The sequence below is a fragment of the Chrysoperla carnea genome, chromosome 1, assembly GCF_905475395.1.
Source record: "Chrysoperla carnea chromosome 1, inChrCarn1.1, whole genome shotgun sequence".
NCBI lineage: Eukaryota > Metazoa > Arthropoda > Insecta > Neuroptera > Chrysopidae > Chrysoperla > Chrysoperla carnea.
In genome coordinates, this window is record NC_058337.1 from 127,298,459 (window position 1) to 127,325,657 (window position 27,199).

General features: G+C 29.8%; 2 protein-coding genes across 2 annotated transcripts in view; one reads left to right on the forward strand and one right to left on the reverse strand.

Moving 5' to 3' along the window:
• Positions 1 to 27,199, forward strand: part of LOC123294589 (acetylcholine receptor subunit alpha-like) — a 204,323-nt gene that overhangs the window by 57,861 nt on the left and 119,263 nt on the right. The gene's annotated exons all lie outside the window — the stretch shown is intronic.
• LOC123291018 lies at positions 17,629 to 20,809 on the reverse strand. The gene is made up of 5 exons (XM_044871439.1): positions 20,611 to 20,809; positions 20,514 to 20,547; positions 19,231 to 19,482; positions 18,718 to 18,927; positions 17,629 to 18,119 (listed from the first exon to the last, which is right to left on the reverse strand). The coding sequence occupies exons 1-5, from the start codon at positions 20,674 to 20,676 to the stop codon at positions 17,899 to 17,901; spliced, it is 783 nt and encodes a 260-aa protein (XP_044727374.1). The 5' UTR covers positions 20,677 to 20,809; the 3' UTR covers positions 17,629 to 17,898.

The window sequence follows — 27,199 nt, forward strand, 5'->3', positions numbered from 1 at the left end:
GTAAAAACAAAAGTTTTAAGAACAGAATATTATTTTCATAATAAAAGTTTTCCCGATTTTAATTTTATTCTAAACTCCACTTGAAAACTTTCAACAACATAATATTAATTAACATCGGTTTCGAGAAAACATATGTGTATCAGATTACTTACTACATATGGTTTATAACTACATTATCTCAGATATTTTGTGTAATAAAAATTTTTTTGCAAAAAATAGAACCGACAAAAAAAGTAAAAAATTACTTTCCGAGTCAAATCAATAATTTCCTTGTGAGCTAAAGTCACTAAGGTCCACGTATTAGTCCATATCATAAAAACTTCTGAACCAATTTTGATGAAGTTAAATATCTTTTCAAACATTTTATAACAATCGGTTCCTAAATGAAAATTCAATAGTTGAACAATCAAGCATTCCCTATATTTCCACTAAAGGTGTGTTTTTTTTCTCTTAATTTATCTGGTACCAACTTCGATGTATTCTTAATCCAAAAACAAAAAGAATTATCGAATTCGGATTACTATGAAAGATATAATGCGTGGTCATACATTAAAAAAATTAACGGGTCGAATTGAGAAGCTACATTCTTTGTCATTGGTTAAATAATAATGTAGTCTTGAGTCAATATCTCTGATTCGGAAAATCAGAACGGGCTAAACCAAGGTCCAATTCATTTAGGTGACCTGAATCAGAAAGACCAATTCTTTACGAGCCAGAAATTGAGTTAAACCTTTACATTCTCCATATTCAGTATGCCATGAGCTATTTTCATCGAAATAGGTAACTCAAGCACATTCTCATCATTCATTTAGAACCTTTCTAAAAAGTTTTGAGCCAATTTTCAAGCCAATTCGAATTGTTTTAGATAAATTTCAATGTAAATCTGAGTTGTTTGAAAACTTTTGGGAAAAATTTGGGCTACATTGGGAAAAAAAAGTACCAGTCTCGTGTATATAGTATAATAAACTTATGTTCAATTTCAAAATTTCCGAGAGAAACTATATATTTCTATTTCCGAAAAACAATATTTATTCAGTCAAAGTGGATTATTCAGTTATACGGAACCTTCAATGCATCACATATTTTCGTGTTATACAGTTGTTTTTCTTTGTAAGTTTTGTGCTTTGTTAAATTATAATTTATATTTTGTATTTTATTTAGGTAGAGGTTTTTATTTAAACTGGATGATCTAAATTATAATAACACTTTTTTCAGTCATAGGCAAAAATCTAACCCTAATTGTCAGAATCCCTTCAAGGAACAGTTAAAGCTTACTCCGATAATTTTCATTCACTTTAATTACGAAATATCACGATTTTTATTTATAGCTCTGAGCGCCATTTGTGTCAATATAAATCTAAGTGTTTGATTAGTCGTATATGGACTAGTTATTTAGCTTAAATTGAAAACCAATTTGAAAAAGAGCCGAAAAAACTATAAACATAGACTTTTGCTTGTTTGCCTGTCTCAGTCTAAAAAAGTCTAATGGAATTCTTAACTCGTGAAATCTACTGATCTTAATCTATATACACGGTTTGAAAAGTTTTACCAAAAGCTTTACGTTTCCCATTAAAAGAGAGTTTTTTTCATGGTTAACAACTTTGTTGGCGAACTCTGTATCTGGCGACCACATAAATATAGAATGTGTGTGTTGAAAATTCTATATAAAATTTAATTTATTTAATGTCGTACAATTTATTTTAAATCGTAATGTTCCTTAGCATTATAAAATGGTTTTTACCGACGCACTTTATGGTATTACATACCTACATTCTAGGTGTTCTACTTCCAATGTAAAAAGTTTTGTGGGTACTTATAGGTGATTGGAAAAAGTTGAAAGGTATGTATTCAAAGGTGATTGGTAAAAACAGTTTTCACCTTAATAATCATTTCTCATTAATGATGGAGTATAATTCGTGAGCACCCCTTTAGAATCATATCTTATGTAAAAACAAGTAAAAATAAATAATTGACTCTGAGTTAACTGTTGAAATACTCGATAAAGACAGGGAATGAATATTATTGGTTGTATTATTTTTATAAATTAAGATAGAAGAGCTTAGAAAGCAAAAACATTCCTGTAGGATAAAATAACAGTCATTTTTCCCTGAAAATTTTTTTTTAACTCTAATGTATAATGCAGAGATATTCTCGTAAAAAGAAAGTGTATTCACATATGAAAGTCTCTTTTCTCTCTTCAACTACTTATACTCTAAGTATAATCGTTTCTGTTCAACAACAAAATTCATTAACTTGGAGTAATTATATCTCAGTAATTAAACGGTCGATAATTTGGTTTTTTAAAACAAATGTATTAATCCTATTTCAGTTTTTTGAAAAAATCGTAAATCTAGTTTTTTTTCTAGAATTAAAAACCTGTTAAAAACACAACCTTTCCCAAATGATCTCCATGTTAATTATCCGAACTTTAACTAAATTTATCTCGAGATGTTCATTCGACTTAAAATGGTAATGTATTATAATATCCTTAATAAGTATTAAAAAAAACTGACAATTTTCTGTCTCTATGTCCATAACGACACAACCGTCTTAACAATTGTAAAACAAAAGTACAATTACTCAGAAGTTTTATCAGAAACGGTTTATACATATACTAAGGCTCACATTCTCCTATCCTAATAAAAAATAATTGTACAAATGATCATAAGAAAAAAACTGTACCAAGTTGTAAAAAAATAAAAACCGCATATAATTAAAATAATAATAATTGAATAAAATAGCGCGATGCATTTTATCGCAGTTGTGAATAGGAAAAAATAATTCACTAGAGTATACTTATACTTACCTACAACAATACGATGGATGATATTACAACAGCCACCGCGGCCGCCGAACGTAAACCGTATACCCATAACGAACGGAAATATTTATTATTCTTCTGTCATTTGGAAGATTAAGGTATTTCTAACGACATTAGACTAAAAGTAGTTTTGCACGAAATGATGCAGAGAGATAGTTTTGAACGACGTGCAGTTGTAATTAGAAATAGTAAAAGCGTTAAGTAAGAAATAGGAATCCGTATTAATAAGAAGACCTTTTTGAACATTTTTAGTTCGATACAGAAACATAATTTTGCAAGCAAAACTTTTGTATATGAAAATAAGCAAATTAAGGATGATTTGAGCCTAAATAGGATGTAATTGAGCGTTTAGTTTATGAAAATAACAAAATAAACAAGGATTACTTATTGATCAATTTTTAGATGATGACTAATCCAGAAGTGAATTGTATAAGCGACAACGATGTTCAATTTACCTATGTGGTAAATTGAACATCGTGACCATGAACTGCTTGCTATACTGTGTACACAGATGAGCAATATATGAAAGTATTCGTTGTAGCGATGACAAATTTAATACACTTATTACTACTATTTAGAAAACTTTATTATTTAACTTTCGAAAATATCGCGTTCTCTCTTACTTCAGAAAAATACCATCATTGAGGCTGGAGGATAGATTTTTTTCCTGTTTTTTGTATTAACGAAATTTATGAGCATTGATAATTTCGCCTTTAAAACGTTCGGCTACTGACTGGGAGATTTTGGGTTCGAATTCAGGCAACGGCAGTGTGCGCAATTATAATTATGGGGCGGTAAAATTGATCACACTGTCGTCGCTTGGATAAGAACGAAGTAACCAACACCACTCACGTCATAAAAATTTAATTGTATATTGGATGTAATTTTAAGAAAAATAAATAAAGATTAAAAGAATATGATATTGGTGGCCGCTGTTATCGATAGATATCTAAAAAACGGAGGCTAAACCCCATTATTATTATTATTATTATTATTATTATTATTATTATTATTATTCATTGAAATCACGAGCAGCATGATTAACTGGAAAGTTGGCCTCCGCCAAAAGAGTATTATAACTTTATTCCATAAAGTTAATTGATTTTTTCTTATTACCTACTAAACTTAAAAAAAGAAATCATAAAAATTTCGCTGCAAAACGGGCTCACGGTCAAACATCCTCATTTAGAGTATAAAAAAAATAAATAAATGTACAACGTCCCTTACACAAATGACGTACACTATATGCCACTTAAAAACTATTTAATTTTTATTAAATAAAATAAAATTTCAGTAAATACTAGGCACTTTATTCTTTACATTTTATAAACTATTATATTTTATATCTCTTGTCTGTTCCCAAAGGAACTATTTTACTTACCATCTAACAAGAGATAATTTCAAATTTTTTATGATTAGCTCAAAACAAATCCGTATACAATCTTATCCATACTATACATAAGATACTGTGCCTATTCGTTGGGTGTATAGTCATGGTAGTGACAATCAAATCAACGCCAGCGTTCCCAGTGGTAGTCATGGTAGTGACAATCAAATCGACGCCAGCGTTCCCAGTGGATAATTTTGGTGTCAAATGAGGATGTTATATCTTATTTTCGATTCTTGTAAATAGTATAATCAAAAAAATTATTGAAAAATAACAACTAATTAAACTTGATGTATTAGAAATTGTGAAAATAAGAGGCGAAATTTAGAAATTGTGAAAATAAGAGACGAAATTGCATTAATAATATTTTTAAATATAAATTAACATAAGTACTGATTTTAATTTGTTAGAAAATAATATTATATTTTCAATGTAAACCATATATGCAATCCATAGAATTATATGTCCATCCATATTATTATATGAATGAAGTAATATATTTTTACCATGGAAACGCCTGAAATAAACCTCTTACACAGTGCGAATATAAGAGCTATAAATTGTGAATTTTAAGTGCATACAAAACGCATGGTAAAGATGACGAGGCACAGTAGAACTTTTTTATTTTTGGTGGATCCCAGGAAGCAATAACGCGAAATAAGTTAAAGAGAAAGGGATGATCGAGCTTGAATATCTTTACTCAATTTAATTTTTAGGGCTTTAATTTTTACATACAAAATGTAACATAATCTTAGCTATATTTTTATTAACCGAACATTATAAGTTTACTCCATTTAATATGAAAAATGTTATCTCATAAATGATCACCTGGGGATCTTCTGCAGCAGTATATTCGTTCGAGGTAGTTTTCTATGTCTTTTCACAAGCTTAGAGGAGTTATTTCGACCTTCCTTTAATGTTGTAGGATTGTTGATATAGACCCGACTTTTTTTAAAAAAAGCGATCCAATGGCTTATTCTTGACTGAACGCACGCTACGATTATACACACGCCTTATCGTATCTCCAATCCTTACAGTTTTCTCGAACTTTTGCACAACAATTTGGAATGTTGACCATGACCAGGACGATTGACCATGCCCTACCCGTAAAAGTCTATACACACAAAATTATTGGAATAGGCTATCAATGTTTTTTTTAAATCCTTAACCGTTTTTCAGACTAAAGAGTGATAAAAAATCAATGTCATCTTAAAATAAAGAATATAGATTCGCAATTTGATAAAATTTTATCAAAATTATAATATTTTAAATGTTTAATGTGGAACAGGCATACAAACAATTAATCATAATAAAATAGTTCGTCATAAAAAACATATGTTCGAACTCGAAAGTATATTCGAGATTATTTTAATTTGGAATAGTTTACTATTTGGATGTATAGGTAATAATAAAACACTTAAATCGATATACTTTTTCTATGCTGTGTTTTTTCTTTTTGTTTTTTATATTTTCTAATCTATGTTTATTGGTGATAATAAAATTCGAACACAAACTAAATTAAAGTGAAAACTTTTTATAGCTATTTTTCTTTTTTTGATACTTGGCGTGTAACTAAATTTGATGATAGTTTTTAAATACAATCTATAAAATGTGATTCTGGTAATGTCGTTCCAAGTTTATAGCCCGTAATGAAGCAAAAATTGTATGATTTTTCCTAATTGTTGATTGGAGGATTATTGATTGAGTAGTATCTAACTATTATAAGAAAGTTATTGACCTTATACAAAGTGATCAAGATAAAGTGTTTTTCATAATATTCTGTACTTACTACTTTTACCGGGCCCCTTTTATCTTGGCCACTTTGTATTTATTAAATGTTAAAATGGTAAGTTTTTTCAGCTGCTGAAAGTGTCGGAAAATATATGAAATACATCAAGGTATACTAAATTTTGTCCCAAGTTTTTAACGCTTAAAATATTGGTGCTACGAACAAAATATGGTATAGGTGTTCATAAAATCATCTAACTAGTTCATTTCCGGTTGTGGGGCTGTCTGTTTGTGAACACAATAACTCGTAAACGAAAAGAGATATCGAGCTGAAATTTTTATTATGTGCTCAGGATGTAAAAAACGAGGCTAGGTTCGTAAATGAGCAATATAGATAAATTGGTTCTTTGGTCTGTAGGACCCATCTTGTTAACCGTTTGCGATAGAACAAAAGTTTAAACGTAAAATATGTTTCTTAAAAACAATAAACTACTTTTGCTGAAACATTTTTTTGTAACATATTTCCACTGAGGAATTGAGAAAGAAGATACTTTTATTACTTTGTGTGTAAGAGTGACTCTCTTTTTTTATTTGCATAACGTAAAAAGCAATCGATTGCGTTATCAACACTGTCCAGATGAGGTATTTTAACAATTAACTCAGTCAATTGTTTGTTTTCACTTTGTTTCTTTTAGAATTACCATACGACAATCCTTTTAAAAAGACGAAAATTGGAAAATTAAATTTCCAAATTAAGTCCGGTATATAGCTGAAAACACTTTTCCACCTAATATTTGGCCAAAAAAATCGAAAAGATCGCCAGGTAAAATTTTTTGGTTTCTGAGTTATGTTCTCTATTATAAGTGAAGTTTCACACGTATGGAAAACGGATGATTAAAAAGAAGAATTTTCGGTGACAGGATTCATCCAAAACTGTCTCTCTTTTAAAAATGATTAAGAAAAATTTGTAAGGCCAGAAATATTAAAATTCAACTATTTTTATATGTATAGAGAACGGTTGAATACAACGACGAATTTTCGTTGTAAAGATCCGTCTAAAAGTGCCTATTCAAAAAATGATTAAAAAAGGTTTATAATACTTGAAATATTAAAATTCGTCTATTATTATGTCAAGTAAATTATTCTCGAATTATTATTTTTTTTTCATCTTCACTGATAAACAAATTTTTTCCAACTTACATATATGTAGATTGTTGATACCTACCTTTATAAAACACAAATGAAATATAACACTTTATACTCCTCATATACTTATCGACAATAGCTAACCAGTTAAACAAAAAGGCAAAAAAAAGGCAAATCTTTTTTGAAGATGCAGATAAAAACGTATAGCACAATAATAATAATAATCATAATAAAAATTTGTATGTTTTTTCCCTGTTCCATACATAATTTATATTTAAACGTGACACACATTTTAAATTCAATGTTAATTTACAATGTTATTCAAAAACAAACGCTTTTTTTATTTATCCCTATATATTATAAATGTGAAAGTAAGGATGTTTGTTTGTTACGCTTTCACGCAAAAACTAATGAATGGATTTGAATGAAACTTAACCATAATATAGCTCATACATCAGAATAACAACATTAACTATGATTTATAAAGATACATTTTAAAAAAAAAATTTAAAAAATAAATGTAATCTGACATTTAAAGATAGTTAATGTAAAAAATTCATGGCCGTCTTTTTTTATATACTCAATGAATTATGACTTACTGAGTTTTGGAAGGAAGATAAGTGAGAGCAAGGGAGGTGAAGGCTATAACGCGGTGGTCTTTCCAACTTTTTACCATAAAACCCAGCGAAGCGGTTGGGGATTAAGTTAGTCATTCATATAGTATAAATCAAGGCCTTTGACTGTAGTACATGGATGCAAGGCTGTTTCTACTTATCAGCAAAAGAAAGCGGTCAAATAAGGAGAAAGCATTACGTTTAAATTGGTCTTCAACAACAAAATCAACCAAATTGTCATGTCCATGGATTATTTGGGTTAATTAGAACTCAAAAAAATCGTAAAAATCTCGATCATTGGAGAATAATATGAGTCTTTTGTCAAAATATCACAAGAATCGCCTAGAAACAAAAGCTTGTCGTACAGAATTTTATCAGATATCTCAAAAACTAATAAGTAGAAAGTACAACGAAACAATCTCAAAAAAAAGATCTGGAAGAAAACACTCATTAATTACTCAAAAAATTGCATCAAAAAGTTCAAAATCCGTATTCATAATATTGGAACAATATTTCAAATCAAAACTTTAAACTGTTTGCAAAAGATAGTGCTATAAACCAATAACTACTGTGGACACAACACCCTAAGTTAAAAATGCCACTGTATTTATTATTATACATGACTGAGAAAAAGTGTTAAAATGTACAAAAAAAATAAAAAAAACCTCTTGGCCACTCTTGTAGAGCTAAATGTGGTTTATTCTCATTTTTGCTTCTATTTTTTTGATTCTTTTATTTGCTCAACAAAGAACATTCAGTACTTCAAAATTTTTTTTTGTTAAATATTCGCCATTTTATTATTATTCAATGATTGCTTTTGTTTTTTATTCAAAAACAAAAGAATTTGAACTTCGGGGTTTTATTTTAACAATCCTTATTATATTCACAAGCATAGCTTTTTAATTTTATATAAATAGAAAAAAATTTTTTGTGTAGTCATTACATTTTTTGATTGAATAATAAAAACTAATGGTATTTATGTCCTCCGTACTTAATATTAATTTTAAGAAGGGTAAGATGTTGTACTTTGAAATGACTATAGGTACCCCTTAGAAAAAATGCAAAAATTGGCAAAAAATTGCTGTTTCCAATTTCGATAAAACTCAGTAAGTCATTTTGACCCAAAAAGTTCAAAAATCGCGTTCATTTAGTGATTGGAAGCATAGTTTTTGATATATCGTCCAAAATTCTATACAAAATGTGATTTTCTCAGAAATTTTGGATCCAATCGCCAAATGAACACGATTTTTGAATTTTTCGAGTCAAGATTACCTTAAACTGAGTTTTGTCGAAATCAGAGACGAAAAATTTATCTAGATTTTTTTGGAAATTTCTTAAGGGGTAGCCCTTAAAAAAAATCCAAAAAATCGGCAAAAAATTTTCGATAAAAAGTATATTCAAAAAACTGCTAAGCAAAATGTAATTTTCTCAGAAATTCAATCGCCAAATGAAAATTTTGTCTTATTTTCTCTTCGTATACTGGAGTACTTCTTTTTTTTAAGGTTTGAAGTGGTTTTTTCTCTATTCACACTATAAAAATTTTTAATCAAAATGATACTTTGTGACTATTTCAATGAATTTCACAAGAAAAACATTATAACAATAATTGAAGAAAAGAAACCAAATGAAAATATAAATTACGATTGGTTTCAACATCACACCGCGTGCGTCAATCATTTTAACAGTATTAAAGTCATCTATTTTATTTATTTTTGATACATAAAATCTTAGAAAAAAATATGAGTTTTTTATTTGTCTTTTCTGGGAAGTATAGTTGAATCTATTTATGTATTTATATTGTTAAATCGAATTCATTCAGTCCTGTTTAGCTTCGATTTTCCCTATTAGCACAAAAATAAATTAAATAGAGACCAGTATGGCATGTTCTCCATAGTCAATTATAGCTGAGTCTCTCATACGAAAGTCAACTAGCCCAAGCAGGGTTCGCCGGACTAAGACACGTGGCCAAGCATTGGCCCATTAATGGTTAATGGTACTTGGCAATTTTTATTGGGCCATTGCTAGAACCAAGAAAAGGCCGATGTACGGTTCATAGAGATAGCCAGTATATATTTTTTTTATATAGCCAATGTATGGCATATCAACGGCAATTTTATGGCATATCATCATCTACTATTACTTATGCAACTTAGGCAATCTTTTAAGCCATGTATGTATAAAAGGTTGCTTCCAAACATAATGTTAATGAAATAAAAATTAGTGATTGTAAAAGGATTAAGATTTAAAAAAGTTTCATAATTCTTGATACAATAAAAGGTAATAATTGAAAGGAATGTTAGGAAATTTAGGTAGTCAATAAATTTAAAATGGATAATACATTTGAAATTTTAATGCATTTGCCATGGCTATTAAATAACAATCCGTGTCTCTGTTTGAGTGTTGACGAATAAATATCAGTTATTTATATAATTTTTTTAATGATAACTATCGATGAAAAAACGATTCTAGTTAAGTTTTGACAGTCGAAGGCTTCTCTTGAAATAAATTTCATCTTTTATTTTTGAAAAATAACCATAACAGATGACGTAACAGAATTAAAATATTTGTTTACATGTAAGAGCAACGTGTGGCTCGTATGTATAGTTCGTACAAAACCAAGTGGCACCGAACAAGAGAGAGTATAGATATAAGTGCACATACATATACATCATACACTCTCTCTTGCTCGGTGCCACTTGGTTTTGTACGAACTATACACTCACTTTTATTAGATAACTATTTTGTTATTGTTTGGCAATTGGCAGTGACTTACATGTGCAGTCGTGAAAGAGTTCCCTGTGCTATTAGAACGATTGGTCTCTCGACAATACGTAAAATAATTAATAACAGCCGTTTATTGAATAGTATTTATTGTCTAGTGTTTTTTTATTATTTTTGATTTAAAATTTTACTAAAATGTCTAAAAATTATTTGTGTTTATTATTTAACCATAACCAAAAAATCTGTGCTGTTACATTACTTCATTAGAAAGAGAGGCAGTGATAGAAAACAGTTGACTATATATGTGTATAACGCAATGTTATTTTTATTAGTGTTTTCTCCGGTAACCTTGACGGATCCACAATTAATTGAACTAAAAAGTGAGTATTCTTTTTTCAGTATGTTTAAATTATTTACAAAGATTTTCACTTATGGTCATACATTGTTTGACATTTTCAGATCAAATAGATACAATGTTGGAGACAAAGTTTTATAACCTCACACTGATAATGGAAAAAAAAATAGAATCAACGAAAAGAAGCATATTGTATGATATTCAGCACAAAACTGATGAACTCAAAAATACTACAGTTACAAATGGATCTGCGACATCGATAAATTTAACAGAAGCTAAAAAGAGAGGGATAAATGGATCGTTGACATTGGAGAAGTTCGAAGATTTCGATAATAAACTCAGAGCGAATGATGAACACAAAGAATCTTTAGTAAGTTATCAATCTGTTAATTTTTATTGTTTTTAATTTTAATGTTTTCAGAAGTCTTTCATAAAACATTTCACATGTTTTAATGTTAAATAATTGAATAAATTAAAAAATTAGTAAGTTACGGAAGTTTTTAAATTAATTTATCAAATTTTTATTGTAGATGATTTTATATAAGATTATAACAAGGGGTGAATTAAAAATAATGTCTGCTATAAAAAAGATTATGGAAGTGACCATGGAAAAAACGGTGGAGTTAGAATACTCGGGAACAGGTCGTACTGTCAATGGCTTGGGGAAAAAAAATTTTAGCAATACGGCTACCTACAAATGTTTAGATGGTAAGCTAAGTATGTACACTATAGTGTACGTACAAGGTTATACAACAATTAATTTTTTATTGAAGATGAATATTTATATATAAAATTGATGTTTTTCCAGGAGTGCTTTCTGACCAATTTGCGGACTCAGGAGAGTTGAAAAATTTATCAGGAAAAGTGGGTCGCTGGTTATCTGGTGCAGCGGATCGCGAAGGTGGTCGTAAGGAGCGAACCAAAAAAATTAAACTAATAAAATTTATTGTAATTTTAATTCAATATTTTTAGTTTCAATAAATTTTTTTTTTCATTAAAATCGTTGCTGGCTTAGTACAAATTTTATTTATTCCCATTACTGGGATATTATTGGCTTCAATCTTTGGCCAATTAACTGAACCCATCAATGGGCCCAAGTTATCATCCGATGAAATTATTTTAATGGCCCAGTCATGGTATATAGTACTCAGCCATTGCTGCAAAACTGGCCACCAGCAATGGACCATGACTGGGCCAATTGTAAAACCTTGTATGGGAGTATATCAATATGTTCTTGTATGCATATAAGAGTTTATAAAAAACATTGATTGGGAATTTGTATAAAATAGTATTATATTATGACAAATGTTTTATTTCCATTGCCTTCATTTTCAAATCTTTACATCACTAAGAACTGAGAAACAGACACACGATGGTAACCTAGATCACATTTGAAAAATTGATCACATTAAATAATTTTCACTGTATCATCTCAGTATCAAACAAGGATCATCCCAGGATATAAAATAATCAAACCACATACACCCCCGAAAAAAGGTATACAGATCACGTTTTACATGTTCTAGGAAAGATATCAAAAAAAAAAAATTATTATTTATATCTCTTTTTCCTGTATGTATGTGTGTACGGCCAAGTGCCAGGCGTAGTATTTGACAGACATTTCACAACAACTTGAAATCTAAGCAACGTTGTTAATTTTGAACCAGATTAGTTTATATACAGATGTCCATAAATTGTAGTTTCCCTAACACCTATAATGACAACTCCCCTTTACATAATGACAACTACAGTGAAAGGACTACAGATCACGACCAAAACTCGGCTTTATCTCAGTCCATCAATGAATATTCATTAATTTTAATCTTGGCAAGTTAAAAATTTCCCAGGGCTGATGTCTACGACCTGGATAACCAAATAGTTTATACAAATAGAAAACGCCAGGGCTCAAAAGTTGCGATATGATGAATGAGAGAGAAGATTGCCAGTGAGTCCCCTGTGTCCTTGTCTAACATATGTGTCATTGGCTACATATTGTTTCAGGTATTATTTCACATGTGTCGACAGATATTATTTTATTACTTACTTGTGAAAACTGCGGCCACATATTGGAGAATATGCAAATAAGCATATTCACACTTTTTCATTTTTCAAAAAAAAATAATACAGAACTGTATATAACATCTTTGTACAAAACGAATATAATAGCAGACACATAATCTCAATGCATCATTTGATTATGACATACGACTATGACAAGTATTAAGGAGAACTCACTGGTAGTCTTCTCTCATTCATCATATTGCATCCACTTACAGGCTAGCAGATTCCTCGCGATCTCTATGTATATAAACGCTTTGTGGGCAGCATACTCTCATGTTTTCTGCTGTTCTGTAATGACCATCAAATATTTTTCCTGACTCTAGATCTATATTTGTAACGTTATTTGTAAAACACTACACCTAAACAGATATAAACACAACAAGAACACCAAACATAAGTGTGAGAATAATATGATGACTATCATGTAACATCACCAAGAAAAACAAGAAAGACATGAAAACTACCACGTATACACCTACCCCAAGAAGCCAACTCAGCACATCTATTTTATTATGTTATATTAGTTTGTGAAACAATATTTATCTAAATATTCTTTACAATGTATCGTAAGTAATATGTAGGGTATTTTATTTAAGGTGAGACACTGATTTATGGATAGGGCGAGTCGATTAAAATATGTTCATGGCCTGTTAAGGAAATATGCAAGGATTGGATATCTATCTGAATACTAGGGATTTCAATAAAACTTAATAAATACATTTTTTGATAAACAAAGTTTCCAAAAATCACAAAAAATTCCTTGGTCGTCGGGCTTTTTATTATTATTTTCTCGTTTAATGTTGGCTAAAAAAATGATGATCATACAGGTAATCTTTTTCAATATTAAATTTTTATATCAAAAAATCTAGAGAGTGTGATAAAAAACTATCTAAAATATTTAGATAATCTTGTAATTCCATAAAAATGTAAGGTTGCCGATGATATAAAAACAAAATTTTAATTTTATTATGTAGAGTTCATCGAAAATCCATCATTTGGATGAACAGAAACGACTATAGTTGATGATTGAGAGTATTGATGATTGAAGAGAGATACCTATATTATCAAATTTATAAGCATCACTTGCACATAATATTTTCTATATTTTTGTAGTTGCATGGTATTGTAAAACTAAAAGTAGCTCATTACTTGGTTATAAAGCATGTATTTGGTTTATATGTATGTACCGTGCAATAAACCATACCTTTTTTACAATACTGTAGGTTTATAATCTCCTTAAATAAGGTCGAGCTAGACTTTAAAATTTTAAGATTTCTGCTCAAACCAAATAGATGTATCATAGCTCAAATGATTTTTTTAATTGCATTGGATCTGTTGTCGTTAATATCACTTTATAAACATGTACTCACCCTGTAACTTTTCGAACAACATAGTATCTTTAAAGCATCTTATATGTATTTATTTTCATTGGTGTTTATTTATGATACACAATATCACTCACAAATTACTTCTATACAGTGCTAATGGTATGAGATATGTTTTTTGACAAAAAATAAAAATTTTAATAAAGATTGATGTCAAAGATTATAATAAAAATAAATAATATAAAGACTATATGTTTTGAAACAGATATGTGTCTTTGAAGTTCACGAAGCTATACATGGAAGAAGACACTTTTAACAAACAATTCTATGAAATCATAATTGTGAATATGTGTTAACATGTAATATAAGATCGACCCACAATTAGTTATTGAAACTGATTTTGAGACTGATATTTTATATGTTTTTAATAGAAAACAAGTCAACGAAACTTTTTTCTTCAATGGAAAGCACATCTCAATGAAATAAACTTTAACTTCAAATACTTTATGTCAGCTAAGTTTGCCTCAAAGTAACAGAAAAAAAATAAAATTCCGACACAGAAGCTGCGTAAGATTCAAAGAATATTATCAACGGTATTTATAGTACCTAAAAACTACTGCGACTGAATCTGTGGGTGTCATAGTGGCAGCACCACCTTTTTTATTCAATTAAAGAGAAAAAGGAAAGAAATAGAAGAGAAGATCCAAAAGCAACAAGATCTTATATGGTTGAATATAAGCCGAAATTGATAAATTCCATTGTTATTCCATGTTACGTATTTATGAAGATATAAAGCTTGATATTCAACATGCAACCGTCATTGAATAGACCCTTTTGTGAAGGGAAAGCTTGATAATGTAGTAGAACAATTAAAAGAGAGCTTTCATATACCAAAGCATGTTTGACAGAGAAACTCTCAATGAAGAGCATACGCTATTCTCATACAAAAAAAGAAAATAATGCACGTGACATGTTGTAAATTGTGTGTTGAGTGCCAAATTTTGAGCCTAGGATGTAATAAAATCGAGCTTTAATTGCAATTAGAATGTCCTTTTGGCAACGAGTCGCAGCATTCAACAAGCTCAACTAAATTTTTCTTGCCTAAATCTTCAAATACTTAGAGAATAGGAGTTTCCGGACAAGTGTTTTATACCCTTTGTCAAACTCAAAATGAAAAATAGCGAGGAGGGAATAAATGCGACAAGCTTTGGATACTCTTTGTTTGGTGCCTTGAACGTAGAAAAACTACACATAATGCTTCAAATATTTTCGAGATTTCCACATACTCTGCTAATTATAGCTTCAGAGGGAATAGATATTTCCAAAGCCGTGTTCTTTATACTCACTCCAAAAATCCAAAATGAAAATGAGTGAGGAAAGAATAAACGTGACTCGCGGTGGATTTTTCCTCTTCTGAGCTTGACTCACGCTGGCGTATGATGAAAAATAGAAGTATAAAGCCGAGAGAAGAAAGATTCATGACCCTGATAAAATTGTTACGTTTCTGTCTCTAAAAAAATATCCTTCTATTTATATAATAAAGATGACTCTTTATTCTAGATATAAACACAAACAAAGAATCAAGTTGTAATATTTGAACTAATTAACATAGTAAACTAGAAAAACATATACAAACGGAGTTCACCACTGCCATTACCATAACAAAGACCGACAACAATCCAACAGAAATTTCACTTTGTTGCATGGTCATACAGCTCTAAAGAAGTAGGTACTAGACTTACCCTGAACTACATACAATTCAGTTTATTTATTTTTGTGTGACACCAGCTAATTAAAAACTATGTTTTGCTATGCGACAATTTTATTTATTCTTTTATTTTTCTGGCTACTGTGTAGATATTATATACATACTTCGTCCATCTTGTTATGTTTAATTATCCGAGTTGTTCTTTTTTACCTTCGTATAGTGAACTTGATGATGCGTAAAACTAGAAAGAACACCGCACACATTTAGCATTGGATTACGCTCAATTAACAGAACCCTCACAGCTTTCGTTTCGGAATTACAACCCTTTATACCTATACCTAAAATTCAAGTTTGGTATTTCTACATGAATTATCTTTTGAATAAATTTTGTAGCTGAATACATACAAAGGTATTTAAAGTAAATGTTTGCACTTCTCAATCAGAACCTTCATCCAAACCATTTCGAAACCTTATATTTTTAATCATCCTGCAGGAATTCTTACTAGAAAATCAACGGGCTGATTTTGTTGCTTTTCGGAAACGATACAGCATTGTCACATGATGTCGATTACAACTGATTTAGTGTCATCTAAATTCTAAATAATTTTCTTTAAAGTTTAGTTTCAGGGACGGCCTATCCGTCGAACTTAGGTTAAGTTTTGAAATCAATGTGTTTTTTATGAAAGATTTTTTCATTTAAGAAACAATGTAAAATTTTTATGTATTTCGATGTACTTAAAAATATAATGTATTATAGGTAAAGTTTAGGCTAGGCACTATAGATATTAGCTATACTCTATTTAATATGCAAAATGGTGTCAGCCAAATGATCGCCTCCACATCTTCTGCAGAAGTTTCTTCGTTCAAGGTAATTTCCTATGACTCTTCGCAAGTTTCAGGGGGTTATTTCTGCTATAACTTAGTGGACGCTTTTAAGCGGAGTGGTTTTAAGCACTCCAACGTTGCAGGTTTGTTGACTTGAATCTTAAGAAAAAGTCATAATATCTTCCTTTAATACTTACAATTTCATCCAACTCTTATATTGCTGGCGAATTACTTGCAAGAAACTTCAGCTTGAAATAATTCAATAAAATACTTTTTTGCATAGGAAAGACATGCATTTGGTGTTTCAACTATAGATCATTAACTATAAATTAATATTTATGCCATGCTCCTTCCTTCGGGCTAGCAAGTTTTGATAAGTTATAGAATTTTCATCGATATGAAATTTTTTTTTACGCCGCAAAATCATAGAGAACCTACCGCGGGTTTAACTATTTTTATACCAGTATTCTTTAATCGAACACCATAATTCCAAACCGTTAAAAAAATGAACCCAGAGGATTATCAGAGTTCTTTTCTCAGGAATGGCAGATTATGATTTAGTATTTTCTGAAGAAAAATTAGTAGTTAGATAATCTGAAGGATCTGGAACGTTTCAGCACAGCCCATTGATCAACCACGAAATCTCTAAATAATGAGATTTTCATGATCTTCTTCATTTCCAGTATGAATGTTGATTTATGAAATAATGATAGTGTAAGCAAGTCCGTAATATATCGTATATGAATGTTAGGTGGAAGTAATTCCGTAGAATGCAATGGTTGTTAAAAGTTGAAATAAGAGGCAAATGGAATATTTTAAATAATAAAAATTACTATTATAATTATGTTTGTTCGAGACATATTTTTATATTTTAAACAATATTATTAATTATTAGTTTATGTACTTTTGTCTACCAATACTACAATCTAATATAATTGATAAAGAAGACCACTGCAGTCACTAACTAAAAATAAAAAAGCAAAAATACACAGTGTTATTAAGTGGTCACCCATCCAAGGACTTAATGTGTTCAACGTTACTTAACTTCATTGATCGGATTAGAACTAGGGTTTTCAATGGCCTATGCATCTCATGATGATGGAAAGTAGTTTTATAAAAACATCAAATATTTAACTATAAAATAAAATAACAAAACTTATAATTTATTAAATTAGATTCTCTTAAATTAAAACTTAATTCAAAATAATTAGAAAAAATTTTTAAATCCACTAAAATTGATATCAAATTCACAAACATCCGTACGTTGGCAATTCAAGTATGGATTGTTCGAGGGAATTGGTATGTGTTGGGGATTGTTTAGATCGGGCGTGTAAGCAGCATGTGCATATTGTTCGGACATTACATTTGTACCACATTGTTTCTGTAGCTCGTTTAATGTATATAGAACGCCATTTTCACAAATAATTTCTAAAACAAAACAAAAAAATAAGTTCCGTTACAAACAAAAAGTACAGTTACAAAACAAAGATAGTAGTCGTGAGACACCCGTTAGGAACGAAGTTAATTACGAAGCTGTACAAAAACAAATCTTAACGTTAGATAAATTTTTATAGGTTATCTGTTTTGGCTCCTAAATAAAGATGTAGACTAATTAGTTATAATAATTTAATTAACGCATATAAATTGATGTTTGTTTGACAGCTAACAGAATAGTAATAGATTATTTCGTTAGTGTCAAGTAGGCAGTGTTCCCAGACGCACATAATTATAGCATACGAATTTTGCCATTTTTGTGCTATTTCCATCCAAAACTAGTTATGCATTTGTTTTCATACAAGTTTTGGATGTAAATAGTGCAAAAATGCAAAGTTCGTGTACTATAATAAACAAAAATAATATAAAGTACTTAAACATATCGTGTTTGCCATGAATATGGCACACACACACACATACAAAGCATATCTCACTTTGTTACGTGACGGTCTCTGCCATTTTGCTCACCATGGCAAGCCGCATTAAGAAACTTCGTTCCAAAAACAACAAAAAATCCATATAAAATACTTACGACCATTCACTTCATAAGAACTGTGGGATAAAGCCGTATCATCAAATACACAAAATCTATCATTTATTTGACTAAATGATTTGCTTCCTGGTACACAAACTTTATTTGCGCCTACAACTATTCCATTACACACAAATCCATTATTTGGTTGCAGGAAAACCTGTCCCTGGCATCCTGTCATTTGATTGTTGTGCACAAGTACATTATTTCCTAGAATTATATTGAATGCATTTGAAATAAAAAATGTTATTGCGTGTATAAAATATTGCATGCAGGAAAGCAGACAGTCTGATGAGATACATGCCACTGTTCTAAGTTGATAAAGTCAATTAAAGAGAATTGAAAAAATACACAGGCATCAGGAGTCGAACCTGGGTCTTTTAGATTCATGCCAAGTGTATAACCAACTGGCCCCTATGTGATCAGTAAATTTTTTAGAGATTGCCGACTTTGAACACTGAGAACGTAAACATTTTATTTCGGGAATTTGTTCCTTCCAATATTTTTACTTACCATTGTAGCTTATCCTTGTTGACCCACCAGTGCCCTTTAACATAGAGGATATCAATCTTGTTGCCTCGAATTTTGCATTCATATCATCCATTTGTTGTTGCAATCTATTCATACTCTCATAAAATTCTGGCGGCATTACATCGGAAAAGATTTTCCGTCTTCCTGGCATGTTTTCCATATTTCTTCGCATGTTACCCATTTGTGCGTCCATATTTTTTCGCATGTTACCTCCGAAATCGTTATTAAAAGGAACTACAAAATGAACAATTTTTTTTTAGCTCAAACAAAAGAACTGAAATTTAAAATAAATTTCCGTTATCGCATTTCTACATAATAAAACTAGTGTATACAAATTTTCCGACAGCGAATAATTTTTTGTCCAAAATTCGCCCTAATTCCGGGGCCCATAAAATAATATGAATCGTTTTAAAGCAATTAAAGCCAATTTATTCAATATGAATCATAATTACGAATTGAATGATTTTGCAATGAATTATAAGATTTTCAAAATTTTGAAAGGAAAAAAAATTTCACCAATTAGGAGTAGATGCAAGTGTATTGTTTGGCAACCTCAAATTGCGTAATAAACATGAAAGCACGTTTTTCTTATTAAAAAAGTAAATAATGTCGGGGCTCTGTCTTCCTAAAAACACTTTTTTCCCACCGTTTAGACTAAGTGCTAATAGTGACCTTGTTAGATAATATAAAATACAGCATGGGACAGTAAAGCGTATGATTTTGAAAAAAACAGTGTAAAACAATGATTCCTCAAATCAAATTATTATTCAATCTCTTCCAAATTATGATTTTACCATCTTAAAAAACATTTAAAAAGGCAACTAAGAAAATGACATAAATTAAATTTTTGGGTTTATTGTAAAATTGATATTTTAAATAATTTAGGTTAATCGTGACTTTCTCTTATGAGCCTACCTGAAAATCAGGATAACCCACAGTTGAAGCACTGAAAGATCGGAAATTCCAATGCATTTTGGTGGTTCAAATCTTACGAAATATGACGAATAAATGGATCGTCCGAAAGAATATGTACACTTGAATAAATGTCATCTTACTAGAGCTGTTTTTTAAACTAAGTAATTTAAAAATTCAGTTTGCTAGTAATAATATGTTACGTTATTTTCTTAAATGATGTTTTTACATATTTTAAAATGGTAAAAAGTTATGGTCTTTTATTTTAAAACACTTTCAAAATCGCACACTTCTTTGTCCCACTCTGTATACATAGCGTAATAAGCTCTAAAGAACATTTTGTGAAAACTTACATCCTGGTCCAAACATGCTCGAGGCACCGATTACCTAAAGCACAAAGAGACAAATATGTTACCAAATTGACTGAAAGATTTTATTGCAAAAACTTACCTCGATTGTACTGGCAAACATGGCAAAAATTAACCACCGAATTTTCATTCTGGAAAATTTGGGCATCACTGTTACAAAATATACAACTATACAAGAACAAAATACACACAATATTAAAAATAATTATTTCACAAAAAATATGGCCATAAAAAATAAAAAAACTACTAATTTCACTGTTTATCAGTACGTGCTGTGAACAACTTGAGTTTTAAACATCAATTAATAGTGGTTACGGAAATTTCAGCGCTTTTATTTATTGATTTATTTTTACTTTTTTTTTTTTTAAATTCTCTTATCAAAAAGTTTTATGTTCGTGATGATAAATCATACTACAATGAACATTTAGCTCTGTGAATTAAATACCTAAAAAATTGTTTTCTGTATCTGGAAAATACTGGGAGCATGCAAGGTAAACTAATTGATTTTACCCTAGAAAATTTCTTAAAAGGGTATAAATAATAACAAAGAAAACGTTAATTGATCAAATTTCTTCAACTCAAACGTGAATTGATCTAATTGTCGAATTTCTGCTACCCAAACAAGGTAGCAAGAATCAATCTTAGGAGCATTAGTTTATTACATTACACAGACAATGGTGTCTTGACTGAGGAGTTTTTTTTGTGTACTTTCTGTTTATAGCACTACTTTTTGCTTAACAAGTAAAATCCTATAACTTTTGCCATTTTATCCTATGGCGAAAAAAAGAAAACACTCTTTTGCTTTCCCCAGATTGCTAAGCATTGTTGTATTTGGTTTTTTTTTTGGGTTTGAAATACATTGTTGTATTTGGTTTTTCCTAATTATTTCTAATAATTATTAATTATTCCTAATAATTATTGCTTTGTCCAGTGCCGCGTTGTGCAACAACTGTTGCAGTCCACAGACAAATTTTTTAGTCCACGGATATCTACCAAGGGACCCACATAAGAGCCCTTTCACCAACAATTATTACTTAATGCCAAAATAGTAAAAGCTAAAATTTTTTTTGCTGGAGGTCCCTAAAAGATAAATGCGGTATTGGTTATGGCCAAACGTCGGTCTTCAAGTTTGGTATAATTAATCTTGACGACTTAATTAGCCTCTGTAACTTGGTGATTATTGTTTCATCGTTTCTTCTCAGGCTTCACAAATCACTTGGCCCAAAACATTTTCTGGAACAACGAATTCATACTCTATGTCATTAAAAACTCGTCTGGCGAAAAATTTTAGCTGTTTTTTTTAACCCCTGACTTAAAAGAGGGGTGTTAGTTTAAGGTTTCTGTGGGTCTGTGTGCCAGTGGCATCGTTGTTCCAAAACGTATAAAACGAATTTGATTATTTTTAAAGTAATTTGATCGATAGTGTTCTTAGCTATGTTTCAAGTACTAGTTAGTACAAGCGTCCTGCATTAAACGGCTAAGAAACTATGATTTCACAAACAAATCGTTCAGATTTGGTTTCATTTCACAGATTTCTTTTAATTTTTCTAGTTCATATCACTATAACTATAACACACATGCGATGACTATAATAAGGTTTTGGCTTACTGTAGCAACGAGCATTAGCAAAATAAAATGTCCTACCCAGTATAAAATAAATATTTTCAAATTTGTATTTGAATTAAACAACCTTGAAATTTCCCGAGAGAAAAATATCATATGTTTTTGTTTAATAATATTTTTGTGTGCAATGTACTTACAGAGTGAGGCCAGTTTTCAGTATGCTATAGAAAAACAATATTTTATGAAATTAAACATAAAATGTGTATATATTAAAAATATCTTGTAGAATTCTATATCGGATGCCTTCATTTCTGTTGTCTTAGTCCAATTTCCCGAAAAGTAAGCTAAATAGTGAAAAAGACAAAAAATTTTAGGATTTTTTAAGAGATTTCAATGATTGACGTTTTGGCTTTGACCTGGAAGATCCATTTAAATGTCAATCAGGTGTGGGCTTGGATTTTTTGAATTACACCCATTATTTAGGTTGAAATACTATTTTTTTTGGGCCTGTGATATAGTTAATGATATACGAGAAATCTTTTTGCTAAAATACTTTTCACTTTTTTGAGAAATTATACTACGGTAGCTATGCATACTTGTAGTGTGTGTTGCATACATATTAAATAAACATATTTATAAACATTAAACAAAAACAATAAAATTCATCGAAAATGAATCACTAAAAAAATGTACCACCCAATATAAAAAATTAAATTGCATTAATAACAACAATACGGTTATTATAAAGCAATTTGTTTTTACTTGTTAATGTGATTACATTTTAAAAAAACCCAAGGTTTGTTATTTAAATTATTTCTAGAAAATTCGATATATATCCGTCTCACATTTATTAATTTTTAATATATATATATATGAAATATATCAGAGTATATTATGTTACCAAGTTTGTAACGCTATGAACTTAGAAATATTGATGCTAAAAACAAATCTTTACTATATAGGTGTTCATAAAATCACCTTATTAGTCCATTTCCGTTTGTCCGCCTGCCCGTCAACACGATAACTAACAACAAAAAGGGATATCGAGCTGAAATTTTTATAGGCCACTTTAAAGGCCTTTAGCGTTTTTAAGTAAATCATATAGAAGGTCAATCAGGTCATCCGAAGGCTCCATATTCTAAGTCGAATAGGACATACATCAAAAATTTAATTGAGAAAGTTGTTTCTTATAAAAAAATAACAACTTTTATTTAAAATATTTTTCCTTAAATAATATTTTTTCTCGTGAGAGCACAAAACTTTGATCTTAATTTTCTCCAAAACTATAAAAAATAGAGTTAAAAATTTGTGGGTAGCTTCAACTAGTAGGTGGCCTTTAGGAACAAGATTAAAGTCCCAACCTACTTTTTGGACTAAGAGCCTGTATATTTACAGATAAAGAAAGATATTTAATTGAATGGTCTTTGGCTTTTGAATAGTTAACGGAACGATTAAAAATTTCCATCAATGGCAAACTTGAATTGAAAGTTTAAAATTTTATTTTTATATTTCTTTTAGTAATAATTGTCTGATCTTCGATAGTTACTTTTTTATTTAACGCTATATTTTTGATTTTCAATAAAAACAAACATTTAAAATTCGTTTTCGTGTTACTTGCTGATAAGAAACTTTTTCAAATTAAATTGAAAAGTCATGAGTAATGTCATAGGAAAATCCCCGTAATATTATCAATAAATATTATTTTCAAATATTTACAACGTAATAAACATTATCACAGAAAAAAATGAAATTTGAACACATATAGCATTAATAGTAATTGTAACCGGATATTTAGGTAACACTTATTCTTTATATATAGAGATTAAATTCAATCATAAATATTATTTTCAAATTCCTACAAAAACATGATTTTTTTGACTCACAAATATTAGTTATTTATCTTTATAGTTTGTGGCATTGTATCATAAAAAACATCTAAAAAATCGAAAGACGTTGACGTTTAAATTTGTATACAAAATTTAGTAAACAATCATAAATATTATTTAAAAAAAACTCATAATAGATTTATTTAAAAAAAAATTAAGTTACAAAATATGTGTCGTCGATCTGCAGAACATATTTCATTCAATAATAATATAATGCGGATGGGGGCGCTGGAAACATAAAATTTTGTTATAAATATATAGGATGACTTGTGGAGGAGGGAGATGTATCGGCTCATTTTTGGGGACTGACAATATGTTATTTAGTCTTTTTACATTTTGAAATAAATTGAAATCTTTAAGTAAGACGTCCAATAGCATCTGATTTTCCTTATTTTTGGGTAGAAATAATCGTGGAAACTGATTTTCATTAAAATCGGGTACAAAACATGCTTTTTCATAATTCAAAATTTTTCAAAAGGATGCACCTTAAAAAAAATCAAAAAATGCGAGATTATCACCGATTTTGTAAAAAAACATGGTTTTAGACTCGGCAAAAACGATTCCGCAGGATAAAATACAATCTAATTTAATAGGTTTTCATGATATCACTATCATAGTATCGAATTTCCAAATCTGGAGACTTTCAATATCAAGAAATCCTTAAGTCAGACATTCAAAAGTATCTGATTTTCGGGTCAGCCCTAGAAACAGTCCTAGAAACTGATTTTCATTAAAAATTGGGAACAAAATATAGGTATTTTTAAAAAATTACGTATAAGAAAATTCGTAGAGCAGCAGCTGCGCTAGCTGATCGAATTCCCTCAGAGATTGAAAAAAAATGCATTTTTCTTAAAATCGAATATTGAACGTATAAGAAAACTAAATCATGTATTAACGTTTCCCCCAAATTGACCCGATGCATCTTGATACATCTTGAGCCGATACGTTTTTTAATTTTCCATTTCGTGCGAAGTATAAGGATTGCAAAAAAAACACTCTGTATATGTTCAAATCATTTCTTTGGAGAATTCTTTAAAAATTAAGAAATCGGTAACGAAATCGATTCATATGTTTAAATAGTCTAACAAATATACATTTTTTTTGCCAATGCAGGGTATTTGGACATCTATTCGCTCCGTGCGTGAGTTTCGTTTCCATGGCAACGATATACTACTCTAATTATAGAATTGTATGGATGCGTATATAATTGTATGGATTGCATTTAAGACTTACATTTAAAATTTAATATTCTTGTTTCACAAATTTAAATAAATAATTATGATAATTTACATTTGAAAAATAATATTTGTTCAATTTGATTTCTTATTTTCACAATTTTTAATGCATTAAGTTTAATTAATTCGTGTTTTTCAATAATTTTAATTTGACATTTCTATTACATTAACATGTAAAGAATTGCAAATTAGTCATAACAGCCCCCTTTAACTCCAAAATTTTTCACTTAAAGCGCTGGCATCGATTTTATTGTCCCTACCATGACTACGCACACAACGAATACGACCCATATACGTATTTCTAAAAAAATTCATTTAAATTTTCAGTTATCCTAGTTATACACTAGAATAAGTAACTATGAAAATGATATTATTATTTGTAAAGTATTAAATTTTTATGTGGAATTTTTATTTTAGAACTGCGACTATAAAAAAAAATGAAACAATGCATACTGTTTTTATTACAAATAATTGTTATTAGTATGATAGCCAGAAAAAAATAATAATAATAAAATTATTTTATCATACAAAGAATTTTAGTATTCTGCAGTGTTTAAAGGCTGAATATTTTATTAATATTAAAATTATTTTTAAAATAAATTTTTAAGCTGCAAAAGTTTTAATTACTCTTGATACACTGACTTCCTGGCCCGTTTTGGATGGGAGTATCTCTTTTTTTCAATACTCCGTTGTTCCATCTCCCCAAGAAAAACTTTGGAATGCAGAATGTCCCGTTTGCAGCTTGTAAAGTAAATATTAGACGATTTATAATATTGTAATGAAATATAATTTTGTTTTGAATTTTATTCACTTGAATGATGGAGAGAATCGGTTTTTCCAAAAATTATAATTTAGAAGAAGAGTGGAAAACGCTGCACGTGAATAGGGACCCTTCCGAAGATCTGGATTAAAACTATCTATCCATTGTTTAAAAATACGAACTAGCCTAAGGAAAACAAAATGAGCGGCCATTTTTTTTTTAATTTGTAAGAGTACCAAATTTAATATGACTATGTCCCGTTTTGAAGAGAAATAAAAATCACGTCATGTAATCAGTAGAAAGATACTAGACCGCAGGCGCGGATCTAAGGGGGGGGGCACATGGGTCACGACCCCCCCCCCCCCCAAAACAGCCCGCATTTCAAAAAAAAGAGCTGAATCAATATTTTACAAACCGAAAAACAAAAAAAATCTTTGTTTATTTGGTTTTTTTGTTATTTTATTGAAAAACAAAAATGACAAAAATCCTACGACCCCCCCCCCCCCCGAAAAAAATTTCTAGATCCGCGCCTGCTAGACCGTAGGACACCCCAGGTTTTTAAACAATGAATACATACTTGAAACTTCGTGAGTGGCTTGCTTTTGACGAGTCTACCAAAGATTCCTCTACAATTTTTTTCGAAGAGGCTACATCTTCAAATGAGCATCATGATATCATATTTGAGTTATCGTTTTGAAAAACGCAGCAGAGCATTTAGAGGGACACTATGACCACTTGATAACATTAATAATTATAAAACATTAAAATATTTTGTGCGACAAAAATACTGCACCGATGAGCTTATCTACTACCTCGAATATGCCGTATTTAAGTATTTTTGTTTTAGAATACGTACATTGTTAATGTTATCAAGTGGTCATAGTGTCGGAGATAAGGCTCATCATAAAATGAAGTACCATGTGAATTTTTAAATCAGGTGTACATTATTGAAAGTTCATACGATCCCTAGAATTAATCTGTATATTAGCTTTGGTATATAAAATTCTGGCTATGCATTTTTCTATCTAGAATCTAGATAAAAATTTGATATAAACCATTTATTTGAACTTAAACTTAAAATAAGTAAAATCAAACAATTGGCTGAATTAATTGTTGAAATACCTTGTACAATCAGTGTTGATTACGCATTCGTTTGTTATTTTACGTCATGGAGATCAAGATAGATAATCAGTCACTCTTAGATAGCCACATTCGTGTATAACAACA